At 49.3% G+C, this 20189-nt stretch overlaps 1 protein-coding gene across 4 annotated transcripts in view; it reads left to right on the top strand.

The window, feature by feature from the left end:
* SAMD11 (sterile alpha motif domain containing 11) overlaps positions 1–20189 on the top strand; it is a 139790-nt gene that overhangs the window by 89416 nt on the left and 30185 nt on the right. For all 4 annotated transcript variants that reach the window (XM_067311204.1, XM_067311207.1, XM_067311206.1 and 1 more), the window contains 2 exons: positions 12280–12372; positions 18406–18570. In XM_067311204.1, the coding sequence (XP_067167305.1) occupies positions 12280–12372; positions 18406–18570 (258 nt within the window). The remainder of the gene's footprint in view (positions 1–12279; positions 12373–18405; positions 18571–20189) is intronic.

Below are 20189 nucleotides of genomic sequence, written 5' to 3'. Positions count from 1 at the left end.
TCGTAGAATAAATGTTGACTGAACAACAGAGCTCTCTGTTTACTGTGTTGTCCTCCCTTCTCTCTCTGCTAGACCTCTCTGTTTTTCCACTGTGAGAGTAGGAAAGATGTGGGTTGAAGCCAAATTCTAGAGATTCAGAGTATGAGAGGTTTGTGCGGGGGTTTCCCCCGTGCTGGTGTGTGTACCGAAGCAAGGGGTCTGGATAAGAATTGCTGACAGCTTAGCTCTTGTTTGAAGTGACCCCTGATATTGGGCCTCTAAAGGAAATAAAAAAAAACAAAACCCACCAACGGCAAAGAATTACAAAAAAGCAAAAATCTCTTCAGCCAGTGCTTTTCAGTAAGACATCTGGAGCCCCAGAACTGGCAGGGGTAACTGAGGCTTTTGCAAGGACAGCAGAAGTACATGGCTGAGAGGCGTGTGCTGATAAAATCTAATTGCCCTATCGATTGGCTTCAGAGCCACCGTTGGCTGTGGTAATGATTGAGATATTCTTATGTGTTTGATGCATGTTAGCTGTATCTCGCTGTTCTGGGTCCACCGGGGACCTTAAGATATTATAGAGATCTCTTAATCATGGAGCAGACTTGCATGTGTTGGGCCTGTTTTGCAGCACTACAGATTTATGACAATTATTATCACTGATGCACTTGGATTTCCTTAGGTCCCAGGGGTCCCGGGTTTCAGGGAAGAGCTGTCCTGTTTGTAACTTTGAATTCTTAACTGGCTGATGAAATCCATCTTAGTTATGGTTTAGGATTTACCCATCTGTGCCATCATATTCCTTGCCTCTGACTCTGTTCTTTCCGTCTCATCTGGGTTGAGCGTTTACAGTATCATGTTCTTAGACTTGTAAGGGTGGCGAATTTCTGCCACTGCTGCTTTCTCTTCCTCTGTCTGTGACTGGAGGTGCTTGTGCTTGCAAAATAGAGAACACTGGTTTCTATAACCCCTGGATAAATGTCTGTTTACCAAATATGAAAATGAATTTATGAAAATTTCAAGTGGGCAAATGTTTGTTAATTCCAACACCGACCTAAAGAGCAGTAAATTCTTCTGGAGGATCAGGGAACGTAGAGTAAAGGAAGGGCACTTGCTTCTCTGCCAGCTCTGTTGCTCTTCATTGATCAAAATGGTATCCAGCTCCTCGTTTGAAGTCTAGGTTATGTCTACATTGGGCTTCTATCCGGCTGCTAAGTTGAATCTCCTACTGCTCTGGCCAGTTTTGGACCTGATTTTTATTTTATTTTTTATTTTTTTAATTTAGAGCTAACTAATCCAGTTGCTGAGAGGTAGGGTTGGCTCTTGGGCAGAGATACTCCCTTTGCAGGAGAGGGAGAGGTGAGCTACTTCACCTGAGCGCTGGCAGTCTGCAGGACTGCAGCAGGGGGGAACACACGGGGAGCCTACCGGGAAGAACGAGCTTTGGTGATTCTCAGAGCTCCCAGGCCAGTTTATCTGGGAGACTTGGATGCTTTCTCCTCTCTTGACCCTGCAGACTTGATTTTCTGTTGTGTCTTTCCCATGTAGTGATGTTCTGGAGAATGCTTGTCTTGGTGCTAATTAAATTGCAGCCACGATGGGGATATAATAACCCAAGAGGAGGAGGAAAGGGAAGGTACACACATGGGGGTCTCTGCTTCCTTGGGAACACAGAGAGGCCGCCTGCATTGGTGAGATTCTGTTAGAGGCTTAACCACACCTGCAAAGGTGAGCAAGTACTTGAAATGCCTCGGGGAGAGCGTGCGTGTGGTAGGGGAGGGCAGGCGGTGAGCCTCATGAGAGTACAAAAGTCGTTTCCAAATGGATCGGATAAAGGCGAGGCGGCAGGCAGGGTGCAGCCCTGGCCCTCCAGAGGAGCTTACCTTGAGAGCAGATGATGGCACAAGGCGCTTTTAATCTTAATCGAGGGAGAGACGCGCACGCACACGAGGATGAGCGGAGCCAGGGCTGCTTGACAAAGGTGCGGCAGCAAAGCTGGCAGTTTGCACATCAAACATGGGTTTAGAGCCCCTTTAAGCAGCTAGTGGTGTGTCTGTAAACAAGTCCAATCCCCTCTATCCAGTTTGGTTAATGCAGTCTGCCAGGGCACGCGCGGAGTCGAGGAGGGCGGAAGAGGCCTTGCGGGGACCATGGCTCACAGAGAAGGTACCGGTGCCTTCTCCCTTATGTGCGTATGCGCTTTGCACGCTGCTTTAGGATTTGAAAATGTATTTTGCACTAGGTTCTGCTCCCAAGCACCTAAATCACTTCTCTCCTGCAAAAAAAAAACACACTAATTTCTCCTTTCTCTCTTCTCAAATACCTTCTGTGATCAGATTCACATGTAAAAGCTGGTCTCAGAGTTTTTCTTGACAAGGCATGCAGTTGTAGCTCACGCGCATGGATCTGTAGCTGGTCAGACTAGTTGTTTTGCTTTCTTTGGGCCCTGAACTCAGTGTGCCTGCCATGGGGGGCTTCCCGATGACTTTGTTTGGCTTTACACTGAAACCTAGAGCCTTCATCTGCTAAGGAGAAGTTAATATTGGGGGCAAAAAAGAATTGGGATCAGGGATGTTAGAGCTAATGATTAGAGACAGAATCACAGTGAACGCCTGTTTTCTGAGCGTGTGATAATGAGCTAGAACGCAGGCATGTTTTCACTTAACAAAGCAAAGCAACAACAACAAAAAAGCAGCAGCCTTTATTGAATTGCTGCCTTAAATTGAGCAGAAAATCAGCACCAAATGGGCATCTGGGAGCTGTAAGCCCAGCCACCTCTGTGTGCATGCTTTGCAGTGAAGGACAGTTGCTTACCTAGGCAGCGTGAGGGTCTGGGCTCTGTCACTGCCGTTCATCCTGTTGGCTTGGATCTGGGGGGCTGTCCTTTCATTCTTCTCTCTTTAGGTTCATTTTTGTTTCTTCTGAGGCCCACTGGGATGGGAGGCAACCAGCATCCTTTTGTGGTACAGACTGAGGTCTTGGGAGATGAAGGAAGAATGGGAAAGCTCAGCATGGGAACACTTGGCATTTCCTTTTGCTGCGTCCTGCAACTGCATGTGTGGCTTAGGTTAGTGTGTTGAATTTTACTGGTGTGAGCGTTAAGGTTTTATTCCTGGCTTTGTCAGCAGGAGAAGGAGGGGCCAAGGCAGTTAGTTTAGTGCCCTGCTCTTGGTCAGGATTTGAAGCCTGCTTGTGGCAGGAGGGGTCAGGTAAGGTGCCTCTGCCAGCCCCTTTGGGAAAAGTCAGTGCTGTGTTTCAAGCTGCGTCTACCTCACTTTTAGGAAGGGAGCGCTGCGGCATGGCAGGGTTCACCCGTGCAGCTTAAGCAGCTGGGCCTTCTCTGCACCTGCAGTGAACAGGGCAGGCTGGCCACGGTCAGGACAGTGAGCCGCTTCTCTGGGAGTTGGGTGAGCCACCAAACTCACAGCTGGTACATGTTGTGGCTTTGCAACCAAGGTGAACACCAACTCTGTCATCCTTTTCTTGCAGCTTGAGAAGGAGCAAGATTTTCCTGCTTCCAAAAATAACCCCTTCCCCCTCCCCCTTTCCCAGGTGTCTTACAGGCAGCTAGTAAAGAGCTGAAAACAAATCATTGGTGCGGTGACATCTCCCTGATGTTATATATAGAAATCCAGTACGGATTGTAATGTGGCACCTGACTTGTCCACTCTTGCTTGCAGCGGGGTGGGAGCGCGGGGAGGGAGGGGAGGGAGGGAGTCGCTGCTCCTGACTCTGCCCCGAGTCAAGTCGCTTGTTCGGAGCCGAGGTTTCGCCGCCGCTCCTGCTCCAGCGTGTGTGCGTAGCTCGGCGTTACCAGGCTTGGGTGCTGCGCGTTTACTCCCCCGAAGCCTAGCCTTTGCGCTCGCTGCACGGCAGGAGCAATGCTCTGCCCACCCCCCGCCCACCCCAAACATAGCTGGAAGTCTTGCACAGGGATTAGATGCCCGGGCAGCAGGCGCTGAGCTGCTGCTCTGCTCCCTGTTTCTTCCAAGCAGTTTCATGAGGTTTCTGGTGAAAGTGAGGGAGAAGCCTGCCTGGAGAGAAAGGGGGTGGCAGTGGGAAAGGGAGCTGTGGGAGAAGAGATGTGCAAATGGTGACCTCAGGGAGCAGTTTCTAAGCCGCTGCCCCAGCCTCTCTGATGGGCATAGCTAGAGGAGCCCAGCCGGAAGGTGGACGTCACCGCAGTGAGCACTGTGCAGTTAGAGTCCCGAGGCAGAGGAACCTGCCAGGGCAGTGCGTGACCGTGACTGCCGCTTCCTGAAGCCCTGTCGGGTCAGTCCCTGCCTTAGAGCCCTGCTCCAGCACCTGTACTCTCTGGAAAAACCGGCCTGTCCTGGGCTGACCTCGAGTGGATGGGAGAGGAGACGATAGCCATTGCTATCCTTTGTGAAAGGGCGTGTGTTTTTCTCCTGCTGTCTCTTTGCATGTACAGGTGAGCCCAGGTTTCCCCGTGGGAGCCCAGAAAAGATCCTCAACCCCTCTCCCAGCGCTAAGCGTGCGTGATAATTTTCTGAGGTTATTAGGCTCTTTGGTGGAAAGAAGAGCAGAAGGGGCTGGGTGGGGAGGGAGGCTCAGGGGTTAAGCTGCAAGCGCATGGCTGTGGAGAACCGGCTCATAAATTAAACAGGAATCTGTCCTACAGATGCCCTGTCCCCAAACACCAGCTTGTGGTATCAGACCTGGTCAGGGGAGCCGGTTGTGCTGCATGCTTTGCACACTCAGACATGAACGGACTTGGGAGCAGCTGTCCTAGGGTGGAGGGCTCCGGGTTGGGAAGAGTTTGTTAACCCTTCTCTGTGGGTAAGAGGAGGGATGTCTGCCTGTTTTATTAAGTTTTCAGCTCTGCGTTACCCTTCTGTTTCCATTTCCTTCTGTTTGCTTTTCTCCTCTTTCCTGCTCTGTCTTTGACCTCTTCCTTCCATTTCTTTCATTCTCAAACTCTTTTTTCCCCCCTTCCGTTCCCATGCTTAAGCTCCCTCTCACACGTGCACCCTTCTTCCTTTTCATTTCTTTTCCTCTCCTCTCAAGTTCCCTTGTCCTCCTCTCTGCTCTCCCTTTCCTACCCTCCCTCCATCTCCGAGCTCCTCGGGAAGAAGACAGTTGGAAGGCTTTCCGCTCTGCTCTCAGCTGAGAGGCTCCTTCCCTCAAGCCAATCAATGGCAGCCTTTCAGCCCCGGTGGGGCTTGGCAAACATTAGATCAATAAGTTATTAGCACCATTCTGTCAGCTGTAATGTGGAGATTGATCGGGGCCGGGGCTCCTGCATGCTGCCTGGCACTTCCCCAGCCTGATAAAGATGACAGATTAAGGGAATAAGAAAAAGGAATTAAGGAGTCTGGCTGTCAAAGCTGTCACGGGCTGGAGGAGTGCCTTTTTTTTCAGGGACTGAATGAGTGCAATTGGACATTTAAATGGTGCTGTGGGTACAGTTCGACCAGCAACTCTGTCAGAAATCACTATCTTTAGCATGCGCTTTTCTAAAGAGATGTTGGGAGGCTTGTCCATGGAGCAGTCAGAGGAGGTGAAGTGGCCATCCAGGGCATTGAAAGGAATATCGGGTTGCTGGCACAGGCCACACGCGGAAGACGGCAGCTAGGACCCCCCTGGGAAATGCAAGTGGTGTTCCTGCCACATTGCCATGTCTGCCTTTTGGCATGGTTGGGTGGTGTGGGACCCTTCCCAGTGCCAAGGGAGGGTGTCTATGTCACAGGAAAGGTGCCAGTTTTCATAGCTTTTTATCGCAGGTTTGGTAGGGTCATCAAAGAGTACAAAGCTGGGAAGAAGAGACATCGATGCTAGACTTATCAATGGGAGCAGCACAGGAAGGGGGAGAGCAACTGGGATGCAGAGGCCCTCGTCTAGTTGGGGTGCTTTACCTGATGGTGCTCTGCCTTGCCAAGATCCCTTTTCCTCTCTCTGTCTCCAAGCTCTTTGTGAATACCAGTTCCTGCTCAAACTGATATGGCAAGAATGGGATGATGATATAATTTCTCGGATAGATAAACTGAGGCCAAACAACCTCTTCCAGAGAGGGTTGTGGCCCCTCAAGGAGACACGTGATCCTTATTGGAACTGAGGTTAAGCCTTCTCATATAACAAACCTTCCCCCTCCTCCTGCCCTACCCGCTAGAACTCGCTCCCTTCTAGAGCTAGAAGGAGTCCCCAGAAGGCCTGAACTTCCGGCCCACCCTTCCAGCCTCGTTCTTTAAATCTTTCCTGAGAGAGAGCAGGGATTCACAAGTTTGCAGTTGCTAAAAAGCCTCTGTGCAGCATATAAAATGAATCCAGATCTCTCTTAAATGCAGTATATCCTCTCCATGAGTGTTTTTCTTACTATGAATATTTACCACCTTTTTATGGCTCTGTGCATGCTGTAAAAATGAATTTTGTAGGAACCTGAGAGACGAGGGGATGTTTGTGCACCTTCTCTAATAAACAGCCTCATTACAGACAGATTGGTGGATGGCTCCAGCATAACCTGCACCTCCCTCTGTTGCATTCCTTGGGAACTGAAATACTGGATAGTCCCTTTAGGACTCTAGCTAGACAAATTGAATGAGCACAAGGAGGTGGGAAGTAGCGGGATACTGCTTGCATGGTAGGAGGAAAGGCAGATGGCCTAGTAGTTATAGCCGAGAAATGAGATGCAGGCTCCTTCTCAAGCCTAGGAAAGGATGGTTGATTTGTTATACATGTGGAGTCCTTCTACTCAGCTGCTGTCTTGCTCCCACAACTTTGATGTTGGCCTCAGTTAACCCACGTGTAGGAAGTAGTTAGTGACATGAGGCCTACCTCTGTGGTGTTGCTTTCTGTGTAGTGTGTTGAGATCAGTGAGTGACAACCATTGACTCTTGCCTATTGGAGTCCTTGCCTGCTATTGAGAGGAGTGAATGGACAAGTCTGCCAAGGTCAAGTTCTCTCAAAGTGACCAGGAAAGAGGAAAACCTTTGGCTACTTGGTATGTTGCATCCTCCCTGCTTTATAGTAAGAGACCATTAGCTTGTCCCATTCCTTGCTCCCCTTTGTTCCTTTTTTTCTTCCTGTTTCCAAGAGTTGCTTGTCAAGGGAAGCTTGAAGAGTAGTGCTTAGGGAAGGGATATTCCAGCTGAACATTTGCAGAGACCTTGGTTTAGACTATGGACAGTCCTGAGTGAGGAGTGCACAGTTTGCCTTTTCAAACGTTCTTACTAGTAAGACTGGTATAACACCTAGCGAAAAGATGCTTCCTGCCCTGCCCTTGCAATCTAAATCTAAATGATAGCCAATAGACAGAGATGTGGGGGCATGAAGGATCAAGGAGATAACCCAGAGCAATAGCTAAGGTTTGAAGTCAACTGCCTGCCATGTCCGTAAAGCCATTAAGCTGACGTGCTGGGTGGAGGATGCTCTCTTTGCTTTGCTGTTGTTCCGAGGTCAGCTTTGCTGAGCTCCAGCAGTATCTCTCCCTTCCTTGCTAGAACTAACCCTTCCCCAGGGGATGGCACACAGCTGTATTGTTCTAGGATCCCAAGTTCCAGAAGCCCACTGCTTCCCTTCCCCCAGCTCCCCCAACTGTTTTTTTCCGTTCTCGCTGCCCTCAGTTAAATTATGGCCCGTTGTTCCCATGACCTTGTGCTTCACTCTCCCTTTGTTCCATTGATTCCTGCTGGCAAAGGATGGAGCCGAAGAGCAGCCAGACTCCACGTTGCTATGCGGCCACTGCGTGGCCCCTCATACGCCAACCTTTGTTGTGAGCAGCCCTGGGCCTTCTGGGACTCAGCAAGCTGGTGCTGCTTCTTAAAATCAGGGCAAAGGCACAAGCCCATCACTAGTGAAGTAAGTCTCTAGGGTCCCTGCAAACCTGTCGCGTTCAGTACGGGAACAGACTGAGCGGCAGGGCTGGAGCAGCAGAACTGGAGCACCAGGGCTGTTTGAGCAGAGCAGCTCCTCCGGCAGCAGCGTATTTGTGCCAAAGGAAAGGGGAGAGCTGAATAAACTGAGATGCTGCCAAGACACTTCAAACTGGTCAGTGGGAACTGTTGTCTCCTGGGTTTAAGTTTGGTGGGAGGGGGTTCAGAGCAAGGGAAGATGTTTTCCTCCTCTTAAAATAATGTGGAAGAGGGCGAAAAAAGGAGTTTTTTCCTTTGTTAGATGTTGGCTATCAGAGCCTGGGTGATTTCCCATGTAACTTGGCTCAATTCTGTGTTTACTCTAGACTTCTGGGTCCAAGAGGCTTTCACAGCAAAACCAATGATATGGATAGGGAGTGTGAGATAGGTCTTGATCTCTTCCTGTTATTAGTGTCTGTAGCATAACACTGTGCTACACTAAGAAGAGCTTGGTGTGGTCCCTCAGCCATAACTGGGACTCACCCTGTAGTCTGCTCATTTAACAACATTGTGAGGGGGAAAAATTTGTGACCTTCTCATAGCTGTCTGCTTCCCTTCTCCACGTGAAACCCTGTGGTCAGTCACTGGCGCATGGGCTGAATTCTCACCCTGCAGTTGATGCAATGGGTGTCTTTGGTGCGTCTTCTCTGCTGCAGATTCCCTGGCAATGAGTGGAGATAAAGTCCCTCGCTCTTTGGGAAAACCTAGAGATAAGTTTTCTATTTGGCCTAGCTGGCTTAGACTTCCAAGTCCCCTCTTCAATGGTAAGACTCGGGATCCTTAGATGTATTTGTGAACATGACTGTTAAGCTCTGCCAGCTCCGCAGAGTGCTGGGAGACCCAGGATTAGAGGCAGTACAGGAGGTGACACTTCTACCTGTGGCCTGTAATCATTCTGTCCAAAGTCGGCTCTGATCAGACAAAACCCACGCTGCCCTTCCTTCTAGCCAGACTAGCTCTGTGGTGTCACATCTACTTTCGTTCTCCTTTATGGTTGCAAAGCCTGTGAGCGATACTTCTCTGTGGGGGCAGAAGTGCTGTCCTCCTCCAGCTGACCTACTTTCCTGGTCTGTTTCTAGTTGTTCTTCACTGTAGAAGTGCAGCAGGTGAGAACTAGACTTTCTCTTCCTAGGGCAGAGGGGAATAAAACTCATTTTGATTTCTGGGCAGGCTGGATCTTCGGGGAAAACATTTGACTTCACTTCCCAAAAGTTCTCCGGATTGCTCTCTGCACTGCATCGTCAGGCCGGCGGGAGCCTTGGATGTAACGCAGTATCTGGGGCCCCTGGGAGCCCGGCGGAGGGTGTGTGTGTGGTCAGGGCTGTGTTGCGCTGGTGTCAGAAAGTGATCAGTATGCTCAGGGCTTCCTCTAGCACTAGCTCTCCTTTCTTGCCTTGTTGCCATGGCTTAGCTTCATAACATTATTGTTCTACTGATAATGTCTTTCATTTTCAGCTTTAATATTAAAAAACTACCCTGATTTGGCTTCTTTTCAATTGAAATGCCTTGTAGAAAGCAGGAGAGAGGAGGCAGAAGCAGGGATTAAAAGAAAAACAAACAGCCTCCCCCAGCTGATCCTCTCCCTTCCCATGCTTCTGCCTGAAGGTGGGGTGTTGCCTTTTATAGGTGCATGGGCAGAGCAAACGCCTATCATTTGGCTTCCTGTGATTAGCAATATACTCTCAATGCACAGCCTGCTTCTGTAAGGTTGGTAAGGCAGCCAGAAGCTGCTCTGCCAGCTCATCTGCAAAACGTATTTGGTTTTGCTGCTGCTGCTGCTGCGAAGTCTGGGGAAGAGGGACTGTGGATGCTCCCTTCCCTACCCCTTCAGCCCCTGTCCTGGTTGTTTGTGTGTGAGTTCAAAGAATGAGTGGATGAACAGCCTTTGGGAACAGAGGGATGAATCTGGAGTATAAGGTCCTGTAAAAGGGTCTGTGTTCACCGGGTGCAAGTGGTATGCCAAAACTGTGCGTGTGGTTTAAGTTGTAGTGAGGAAAGGATTGGTCCTGCAGTACAAATACATTGCCAGTTAGGTGGTACCCCAGCATCTGTGAGGTTAGTAAGTAACTGATGAAACTGTGCACTTGTCTCTTCCCTGCTTTACGGCTAGGAACGCGAAGAGGAAGGACTGGCTTATAAGACCGGGCTAGATTTCAAAAGACTGCTGTTCAGTCTCATGCTTTCCTATTGACTCTGTAAATTTTGGGCAGATTGTTAGATCTTTGTGCTTCAATTCGGGCTACTGATGGTAATTATTCCTTTTTCCTTGCTTAGTATCTTTTATGTCAATTTAGTCCCCAAACTTTTAGGGGCAGGGGCAGTCTCTGACACATCCCAAGACTTTACCTTAACAAAGATGAGAGGAAAATTTTCATTTCATGATCTGACTGCCGTAAAAACTTCTGGGGGGCAACACAAATACTAACCCAGTGTGTGTGATTTGGTGCTTTGGTACAACATGAATGTGAGATGCTGGAAGGAAGATGCTGCAGATCCCCCGAGAGGTTAACAAGCTAATGTAGAGGTCTCTGAAGGGCCAAGTTCAAATCTTGACTGAGAAACAGCTCAGACCTTTCCCTGCGGTATGACCGGCAGACTGGCACACCTCACTGTTCAGTTCCTCCATGGAGTCTCTTCTGCCTTGAAGAACAAGCCTTGATGGGTTTTGCTGCCTCCTGCCCAGGCTGGGAGGGGTAAGCAGAGCAATGGGACTTTGTTGTTTCAAAACCGCAAATCCCGGATGAGAACACTTCTGAGAAGGATATATGATCTTGGCCTCCAGCACTGAGGGTTTGCAGCATAAGACTAACATTTCAAGGAAAATCGACATGAAGAATGAAGAGTTCCGTGGGGAGGCAGCTTGTGACTCTGTGCTGTGTGGCCAGGTACTTCCTAGCTCTCATCCTGGCTTGCCAAGCTGATACTGCCTGTGGCTTTGGAGAAGTCACTTAATGGGTAAATTGAGGCAAGAGGGTTGATAAAATTCAAATTGAACTGAAAGGCTGACTCAACACTTGGAATGTGAAGTACTTTGAAAACTTAAGTGCTATCACTGACTGAGTCCACCCTTTCCCATCTGATTTCCAATTGCTGCTGTTTTGTTGTATTTGCTTTGGTTTTTGCTTATGGACGGTTGCAAACCTCTGCAGTTGTCTCTGAGTGCTAGCTTTGTTAACAGCCTGGGTGACAAGGTCATGGCAAGATAAGATCGGAGGCAGCTTGTGCTCTTTAAAACCTTGAAATGCCACTTGCAACTTTGCAGAGTTCCAGAACTGCTCTTTGCATAAAGGCATTGCCTGGCAGGCTCTGCCTCCGCACCTTAGCTGTCTGTTCTCGGCACTGCTCAGACTGTGTCAGCTCCAGATCCGTATCCTGGATGTCTTGATGAATACAATGCCAAGGCAGGAACCTGGGCTTGCTTAGCTGAGTTTGAAGTAATGTGGAGTGACTCTGAGTATGAAGGACAGTTGCTTGGCTTAAAATGTCACCTGGAACAGAAACAATTTTGTTGCTCTGATAAATAGCACCGAGGGGTTTTGTAACCTTTCTTGACTAACACACATTGGGCAAATTGCAGAAGCTTTGCATGCATATTGACACATAGGCAGGTGCAACATATTTTCGCTCAAATATGGTACTTGTTTGTGAGTATTTTTTTTTAAATGCTGCATCTTTAACAAGCCCTTGATAGATGAGAATTTGATGCTTGCAGTGACAAACAGTCTCTTCCTTCCTGCCCATATGCAACATCATGCTTTCAGTTTCCCCAGCATTATTATGGGAGGATATTGATTTTAAATCTGTTTGGGGATGCTGTAATTGTATATTAGATATTTTGTGTTGGTTTGTAGGGCTCCACTAATGCAAAAGGCTTGAGCGTTTCCGTACAATTTAGAGAGGGAAGATTGCTAAGGACCTTGAGGTTTTCAAGAGGAGAGAGAGAGGGAGGGAGGGAGAGAGCGAGCGAGAGAGAGAGTGTGTGGTAGGAAGATTCAGAGATCTGTGTTGTGCTTTTTTTTTGTGTGTGTGTGTGTGTGTGTGTTGTTTTTTTCCTCCTCTTTCTCTCCCCCAGTTGCTTTGCATCAGGGCATGAAAGGAGTGGAAACACCAGGGGGACAAAAGGCAACAGAACAAATGATGAAACTCAGTACGGAAATCAACTGGATTCAGAATTTATAGCTTTAAAACATTGCATTGATCAGTGTGTGAATAGTCATTATGTGCTTTTGGACTGCATGATTAGGAAAGCAGATCAAGGCTCTCAAGATGATGATTTTTCTTACTTTAATTTTTTTTCCTCTGCCTGTAATGTATGTGTGTGTGTTTGTGTATGAGTGAGAGAAGCAAAATATCTAAGTCTCTCTGGTTGATTCTGCAAAGAGGAAAGTACAGCCTTATCTGATACTCAGGTTTCTCGTCTCTCTTCTAGATGAAATTTTAGGCAAGAGAAGAGTATGTTCTCCCAACAGCAGCAGTGAGTGTCCTTTAGAAAGCAAGAAAGCCCGAAGCGAGTCCCCGAAGGGTAAGTGCTGCTTCTCCCTCCCCCATCCCCTTCCCCTTTTCCTCTTTTCTTAACAGTGGAACTTAATTGAAATGAGGGAGGGAGTGAAGGGAGGGTCGCAAGAGGCTGCGGTGTGGGAGCTCTAAGTATCCGGCTCCGAGGGTGCATGAGGAAGGCTACCAGTGCACTATGCTTTCTTTATCTAATCGGAGAGAAGCTTGTAGTGCAGGCAGGGATTTGCCTCTTAATTAGAATAATTATATTATGATTTATAAAGCAAGCTGCAGCTTTTGAGGTAGATCTTAGGGGTGTTTCTACTTTTCAGGCAGAATGTCTTGATTAGATGTTTAATATAAAAAATATACGCAGGCTTATCATGTTGGCATCTGTTCCTTTAAAAGGAAAAAGGGAAGCTTAGCAGGGAGAATAAGGCTGCCTAGTTGTTCTGTATGCATTTATGGCACTGTTCCTATAGAGATGGAATCTGCAGAAGGTTTCTTTTTTTAGAGTTTTTTTTAACCTCCTGATTTGTTTTATGGTTCCTTCCTATAAACATGATTTTAAAACTTTCTTTACGACCGGTGAAGTGGAGTGGGTAATGGAGCCTGCAGTTAATGAGTTTGTCTCCGAGGTTGCGCAAATGAGGTTTTGCAGGCCGTTCACTTAGAGGCTTTGTTGTTAAGTTCAAACTAATTAGCTGTCAATAGTGCTCACCTCGATCACTGTTGCCTAACCTGCACTCTTTTGTCCTCTTAAAAAAAAAAAAAGAAAAGAAAAGAAAAAAAGAAAGCAGGCTGGCTGCCTGAAGCTAGATCCTGTTTCATGGGTTTGGAGTCCAGCAGCTGAGACTCTTCAAGGTATATACTCTATTAACCAGTCCAGGGAATCCCAAAGGGCAGTTGTATGCAGCAGTTTGTCCTGAAGTTTTCTTAAAATAAGTACCCATATCATGATACATAAGATTTATTGCAGGGTCTTGTATTACATCCTAACTTTACGTTATGTTCCTTTGTATAGTCGGTTCCTGACTCCTTGCCCCCAAATCATGATCTGAAAGGCAACATGTTTTGAAAGGATGTTGAATACTAGTGTCACTTTGTATAATGCTGCTAACACTACCTAAGAACATACTAGACCTTTTCTTTCACATAATCCTCTTGTGCCTGTTAACTAATTATTCCAATTAGGAGCACCTTGGTTTTTTTACTGGGCTTTTCTGAAAGGTGTGAAGAGGTACGCTATATACTACTACTCTTTGCCCGTTTTCCTTGAATTATTCATCTGTCCTTTTCCTGTTATTGTCAAAGTTTCTAGCAGATGTACAGGTGTGTTCCAGCGGGATGCTTCCCTGGATTTTGAAATGCATTTGTTATATAGGAGCATAGGACTCCTGTAACACAGTCGATGCACCTGCTGTCTGCTTTCCTGTTTCTGCTGGTCCATGTTCTTGGTAATTCCAAGACGATGCATACAGAATGGTTGAGGTTGGAAGGAACCTTTAAAGATCACCTGGTCCGTAAAAGTCCATACTTAGAAAATGAATCCGGGTAACAGCAACCTATGTGGCCTGGCTGAGAATGGGTGAAACGTTAATCACGCTGTCTGAAACCAAACTATTGTTTTTGGATTCACCCTAGTAAAGGGCCCAGACTTGCACAAATCAGTGTTTTTGCCATTGGAGCAGCAGGGTCTAGCCATCCCATTCTGTTCCTTTCCCCTGTCCTTGCCACCATTTTTGTTTACTTGAGTGGGTTGAAGGCAGTGTGAGGCAGATAAGAAACAACCCTTGGCTTTGCCCAGTGCACTCGGGGTTTAAATCCTGCTTTTTAGCTCTGAATGACTCGGATTCCCCTGACTCATTTGGAGAGGTGTTCCCTGGAAGCCCTGAATAAAAGCGAACTTTCATTTTCTGCTCCCACTTTTTTTCTCAGAAAGCCTTCCCTACCCTTTAAAGCAGTGTGAGACGGCATGGAATTTCCAAGCTGGACCTTTTTATAATCCCCATGTTACCTGTTTTTTATTCTGTGAAATCATGGGGCTGCTCTCTGCAGCACCGTGGCAGGTGTTTGAAGCTCAGGTTGTGCTGGTGCCAGCACACCCTCACGAGAGGGAGGGGAACACGGGCAGAATCTCGTATGCTTTTGAGGCCTTTATCTACCCCCCCGCCGTGAGAAGGGGGGGAGGCAGGGCTAAAGCTGGTGTTTCTGTGTCTTGAGCCCCAAACAGCTGAGAGCATCTTGCAGCTGAGAGCTCCTAGGTGACTTCCCGTCCTGCTGGCAGCCAGGCAGCGTTCCCGTGGTACCGGCGCTGCGGAGGGACAGAGGAGAGCGATCCCTGTGTTCCCAGCTCTGTGCTGCGAGGTGGTGGTTGGAAACAGAAGGGTCTCTTGCTTGACAAGCCCTCTTCGAGCATCCCGGGACCCTGGTGATTAGCTGCCTGGAATTTGGGAACCGCTGGTGCAGAGCGGTGCTGTAGCTGCCTGAACCTGCGCTAGAGCCCTGAGTGTGGCTGGGGCCCAGGGGTTGTAAGCGCAGTTTGGGGTTTCGAAGTGGAAAGGGAAAGGAGGGCTGGCTGGAGTTTCATGGGGAGCCTCTGCAGCCCCAGGCCACGCGCCGGTAGGAGGCAGGTCTTGCCTGGGGTCTGCCCGCGGCGCACCCCTCCTTTCCCCCTGCCCTCGCGCTGTGCCTCGCCGGGCGCCGCTCCTCCGCGGAGGCGTTCAGCCCAGGGCGGGGAGGCTCCCTCTTCCCATCCCCTGCTGGCCCTGGATACAGCTCCTGCCCGGGGCACGGCCGCGTTGTCTCCAGAGCAGCCTTCAGAAGAGCAGAAGTGACCCCGCGGCGCATCTCGCGCCGCCGCCGCGCCTGACGAGGCGAGGAGAACGGAGGCAGCCGAGTAAATCACTCCCTCTCCCCGATGGAGTGAAAAAACACCTGTAGGGCTGGAAGCCCTTCCAGCAGGGAAGCGGTAACCTTCCCTTCCCCCCTCCCCAGCGCTCGCAGCCTGCGCGCCCGAGATCAAAGGAGAGCCCTATCTCGGTGGAAGCAGGGCCGCGCCAGCGCTGCTGTCAAACGGAGCAGAACGTTCTCGCGTCTAATATGGAAATGCGAGCGTATCGGAGGCTCCGAGCGAGGGCTGCGCTGGCAGGTCACGGAGGAAGCTTTCTCCCTGGGAGACAATTCCCCAAGTGAAAACCCTCACTCCCGTGGCAACAGCATGTCTGGAGATCTGTTTCTGCGATACCTTGAGACATGGAATAAAACTGAAGATTGCGAAAAGAGAAAATCAGTAAGAATATTTCTGTTCCTATTTGAACTGCTGAAAAATAAATCTGGTAGAAGCCTCATCACTTGGGAAGATTTAAAACTAGGCTGGACTAAGTGCTGGAAAATCCACGGTAGGGAACAATGTTGCGCTGGCCCTCTGGGGTGGGCTGATGACCTCATACGCTGCTCTTTCTACCATTCTTTTTTCTTTGCTATTGTAGATCATTTAAAACAAAACAAAATCTTACTGCAGCTTTGGTTAATGAAGTAGAGCAGAACTGGAGCTGGACTGCAGCTGAGCAATTCAGATCCAGCCTCTGTCAATTTTTGCTGGGAGCAGGGGCTGTCTGGATCCACATCTTGTTTGATTTGGCAACTGTCCAAATAGGAGACAATATTTGGTCCCATTCCTGCTAAAACTGAAGTTGGCAGCAGCCTCACTGCCCCCCAAGCCCACACGGGTGAAAGTGGTGGGAGCAGGTACAGGCCCTCTGTGCCCTGGGGGACTGCCCAAGACGTGGTTTTGCAAAACGCCTCCTCTGGGCGCTGCGGTGTTGGTGGAGCGGCGAGGAGGCGCGGGGAGCCGCGGCGGGGAGGCACGCCGAGGGCGGCGGAGGCGGACGCCGCCTCGGCTCTGAGCGCCTTGCGAGCCGCCGGGCCGCGGTCCCTTTCACACCTGGCGGCTGGAAGAGATTTGGCGAGATCAGTCTCCCGCATTACCCCGGTAATGACAAAAGCAGACAGAAAAGCTTCAGCAGAGCTGGAATTATCGCTGGCTGAGTCATGTGAAATCTTCAAGTTTTAAGTGTGGAAATCCAGCCTTTCTCTGCAGACTCCTCCTTCCTCTTAGCCTGCCCTTGCCACCCCCAGTCTCCCCCCTCTTTGGACCTGGAATCTGCTCTGAGGCTGATCGGATAGAGCTTATGGTAATTCAGCGTTATTAACTCCCCTCCCCCTGCTTTTTTTCTCTCTAATGACGCAGCTGTGGAAAAAAAAACCCAACTCATTGATTTTTCCTAAGTCGGGACTGTGGCATACAGCTTTGTTTCTTAGACGTTTGGTTAAGATCGTCAGAAGAGAACTGAAGCGGTTGGTGCTGGCATGGGTATCCGGGGGGACACAGTATATCATCCAGCCTTCCTGCTCCGGGTCAGGTTTGTAAGTGATGCACACAGCACAGGGTGGGGGTCCGGCTCCTGATGCCTGCTAGCCTGAAGCAGGCTGCGAACCTGCGAGTGCACAGGAGGTCTGGGCACCCTAAGATACAGACGTGTGTCACTGCGGTGGGCATCAGTGGTATCGGTGATTGCAGATACAGCCATGAATTGCTAGGGTGAGTGAGAATCCTTGCTGAGATCTGCTGCTGACCTGCGCTGGAGGGACCAAAGTCCCTCGGAGAGCACTTGTTTTTGCTGCGGACTTTGTCATAGCTGGCTTGGGGCCCCTTTCTCACCTGAGAGAGATCCAAAGCTCTTTTCCCAGCGAGGTGTCCAGTGCGTGCACGTTCATTGCAGTGCTGACCCTGGTGTAAAATAAGTGGCCTGTGCTGAGAGCTGCCGCCTTGACTTTGGAGCCATCCTGGCCGCGCAGCCACCTGCCATGGGCCTGAAGGACTCAGACTGAGAAACGAGGTGGATTAAGAAGTGAGAATCTGGGGTGCGTGCCGTAAGGGGGTCTTGTGACTGTAGTGTAGCGTGAGCCCTCACCGCTGCCTCCCTCCCCTTCTGCCTGTTTAAATAGTTATTGGGAGTTCCTCTGCGAGTAATGAAAAGGTTTTGCCCGTGGGGAAGATCCACGATAAAATAGTGTTAGAGCTGCAACCGCCAAGGCGGAGAAACGGTAATTACTCTGAGTTCTGCTTACAGTAAACACAGAGCTGCTGTGGTTTTCTCTCCCTGGTTGCTAGTTTGGGATCCTTAGTGCCCAGGGAGCAGGCAGGGCCTTCGTTCCTCAGCGAGCCTCAGTCCTGCACCGTGCAGTCATGCCGGGAAGATGGAAAGGAAGGGACGCTGGGCGTAATTGTAACGGCCACAGGGTGCCTAGCCGTATACACGGATCTGAAACAGCCTGCTTCCGTGACTTCCCTCCGAGAGGTGGGCTGTCGGGTGCACTGTCATCGCTGTCTGTCGTGCAGTTCTCGGCATCACCTACAGTAGGTGCTTGAACATCTCTCTAGTGACAGGTCACGTTATTGTGTCTCTAGCTGTCTGCTCTGAGCTGTGTTGGAAACATGGAGGGGAGAGGTGCTTGTCTGCTTAGGTATTAGTTGAAAAAAGAACTCGCATCCCCTAAGGTGAAAGGGTGAGAACGCAGTTAAGTCTTTCAGCCTTCCTGTCCTCTTTGCCCCTGTTGGGATAATGAGCTTGCCTGCAATTTTGTGTCATCGTAATGCAATGCTTTGGGCTTAAAAAAAAAAAAAAAGTTCATGAGTTCTTGGTTTATTGTTTAGGCTAAAGTGTATATGTCTGTGCTAGATGCAAGGAAAAACTTGTGTGTGTATGCATGCACTGGTGTGCGCTGTGGCGCTTTTCTGTATATAAATGGTTTGCACATTTGGAGGTTTAGTGAGTGGTGGGTGTGTATTCACTCCATATAGCGGTACATCCCAGACCATGAAGGTAGCTGGGTTTGACAGCTTGGTACATCAAGTTCAGTGTGTACGAGATAGTTGTGGGAGATTGTGCTGACTGCCTCCACCCCTCTTTTCTGATTCTTTTGCCCTGTCCATGTACCTCTGATTGCCTATAGTATTTTTTTGTGGAAAAAAAACCCAAATCTTTCTGCTCTTCAGAAAACTCCCACACACCTCTGCTTGAGGACTCGGTGACTCAGATGACCCCAGAGGAGCACTACAGACGCATGATGTCAGCACTGAATGAACACAGCACGTTTGAAGAGCAGCAGCAGCAGCGTCTCTACCAGCTGGCTAACAGCATGGCAGTGCCCAGCCATGGAGGTACAGGCCTTTACGGATGGGAAGACAAGGGGCTGCATATGCCACTTAATGAGAGTCTTGTAAGACTTTGCTTAACTCCTGTGTGTGTGTGTGTGTGTGTGTGGAGGATGTATGGGCTGCAGTGTCACGTGTCTATCATGCAGGGAATACAGATGGTGCTAGGGGGGACCTACAGACCCTTGGTCCTACCGTGTCTGTGCATGCATCTATTCTCAGTCGTCTGTAAATGACGATGCCTTCTGTAGTTACCTGTGGGGGCTCAGCGTCTGTTTACTGCAGTGAATTAGCTGCAGCATTGCTGCTGTGTATTTTGCAATGGAGGGGGGGTCCTTTTCTTCCTTTGCTTCAAGAGTTCATGTCAGTCTAAATGTTCAGAAACCCCAGAATAAGTCTCGTTTGGATCACAGTGTGAAGCAAGGGGAAAGAGTGTTGGTTTAATGCAGGGAAGCTTTGCGGTGTAGGCCATTTGCTGATGAGGTCTGAAGCAGCAAGATGATGTTGCGGGATTTGGTTGAGCATTGATAATGTTAGATTTTGAAAGTTTGTGCAGAAGTTGCTACAGGCAGACATGATGTGAGCTGATGTTAATGACCTTTCACCTTTGTGAGAATTAAATGCCCTGTGTTTTTAGGGACTACTACAATATGCAGGTGAACGAAAGGTGCTGTAAAGACAGCTCAGCAGACCAATGCTGAAGTCAGTGGGACAGGTTCATCCATAGTATCAGGTATCATCTGCTGAAAGTAACTGTATTTACATCACCAAGGATTAATCTGATCCTTCACTGGTTGAAATCAGATCTGCCATGGAAAAGTGAGGGAGGACTTGCTGAAAGGGAGAGAACCTCTTCTATACGCAGTATACGCTCACGTGATGAGGGTTTCATCAGGGCATTGCCATAAGGACCTGTGGGTAGCAGCTTCAAGCAATAACAAATTGTCCCCAGACCTCTTCAGGGCGGTGCAGTTCTCTGATGCTGAGCTGTGCGCTACAGATAGCTGAGGGAGCCCCTGGTCCTTCTTGAACTGGGGCCTGTTGTGTGCACCGCATGTTGTGCTTTTACAGCTCCATGATACCTGCCTGTCTGCTGTTTCTGGGCTTTAGCGGCGCAGGAGCATTTCTGCACTGATATCTATGCTCAAGAGAACCTGCTGCCATTTTACTTTCTAAAAGGGGCTGGCGTTTGTGCAGTTACGTGAATGCAAAGAGGGGAAAACCCAAAACCTAGTCCTGAAGCAGCCTCCACATTAGTGGATGCTTTTGTCCCATGCTGCTGCCTTGTCCTGGGGCTTGAGTGGTGTCCTGAGGGGAGAAGTGTTTGCGGTACCAGGATCTACTGGTTCCTGCCTGAACTGGAGAACTGCTGATAGGTTTTGCCCTCGATTGTGGAGGAAGCATGGCTAAATCCAGCTCGGCTGCAGGATCCCATGTAGCGCCTAAAGGGGGCACCAGGCAGTTACGGGAGCCACCTTGGGAACCGCTCTGCGGAGCACCGGAGCCGCTTGCATCCCTGCACATGCCCGACAGTCCTCAGCCCGTGCGGACACCCTGCCTTCCCTCGGGCGAACAAAGCACAGGCTCGGCTTTGGCCAGAGTAAAAAGCCCTGAGCCCTCGGATG

Source organism: Apteryx mantelli, chromosome 26, assembly GCF_036417845.1.
Source record: "Apteryx mantelli isolate bAptMan1 chromosome 26, bAptMan1.hap1, whole genome shotgun sequence".
Lineage (NCBI taxonomy): Eukaryota > Metazoa > Chordata > Aves > Apterygiformes > Apterygidae > Apteryx > Apteryx mantelli.
This window is presented reverse-complemented; position numbering and strand designations above follow the sequence as displayed.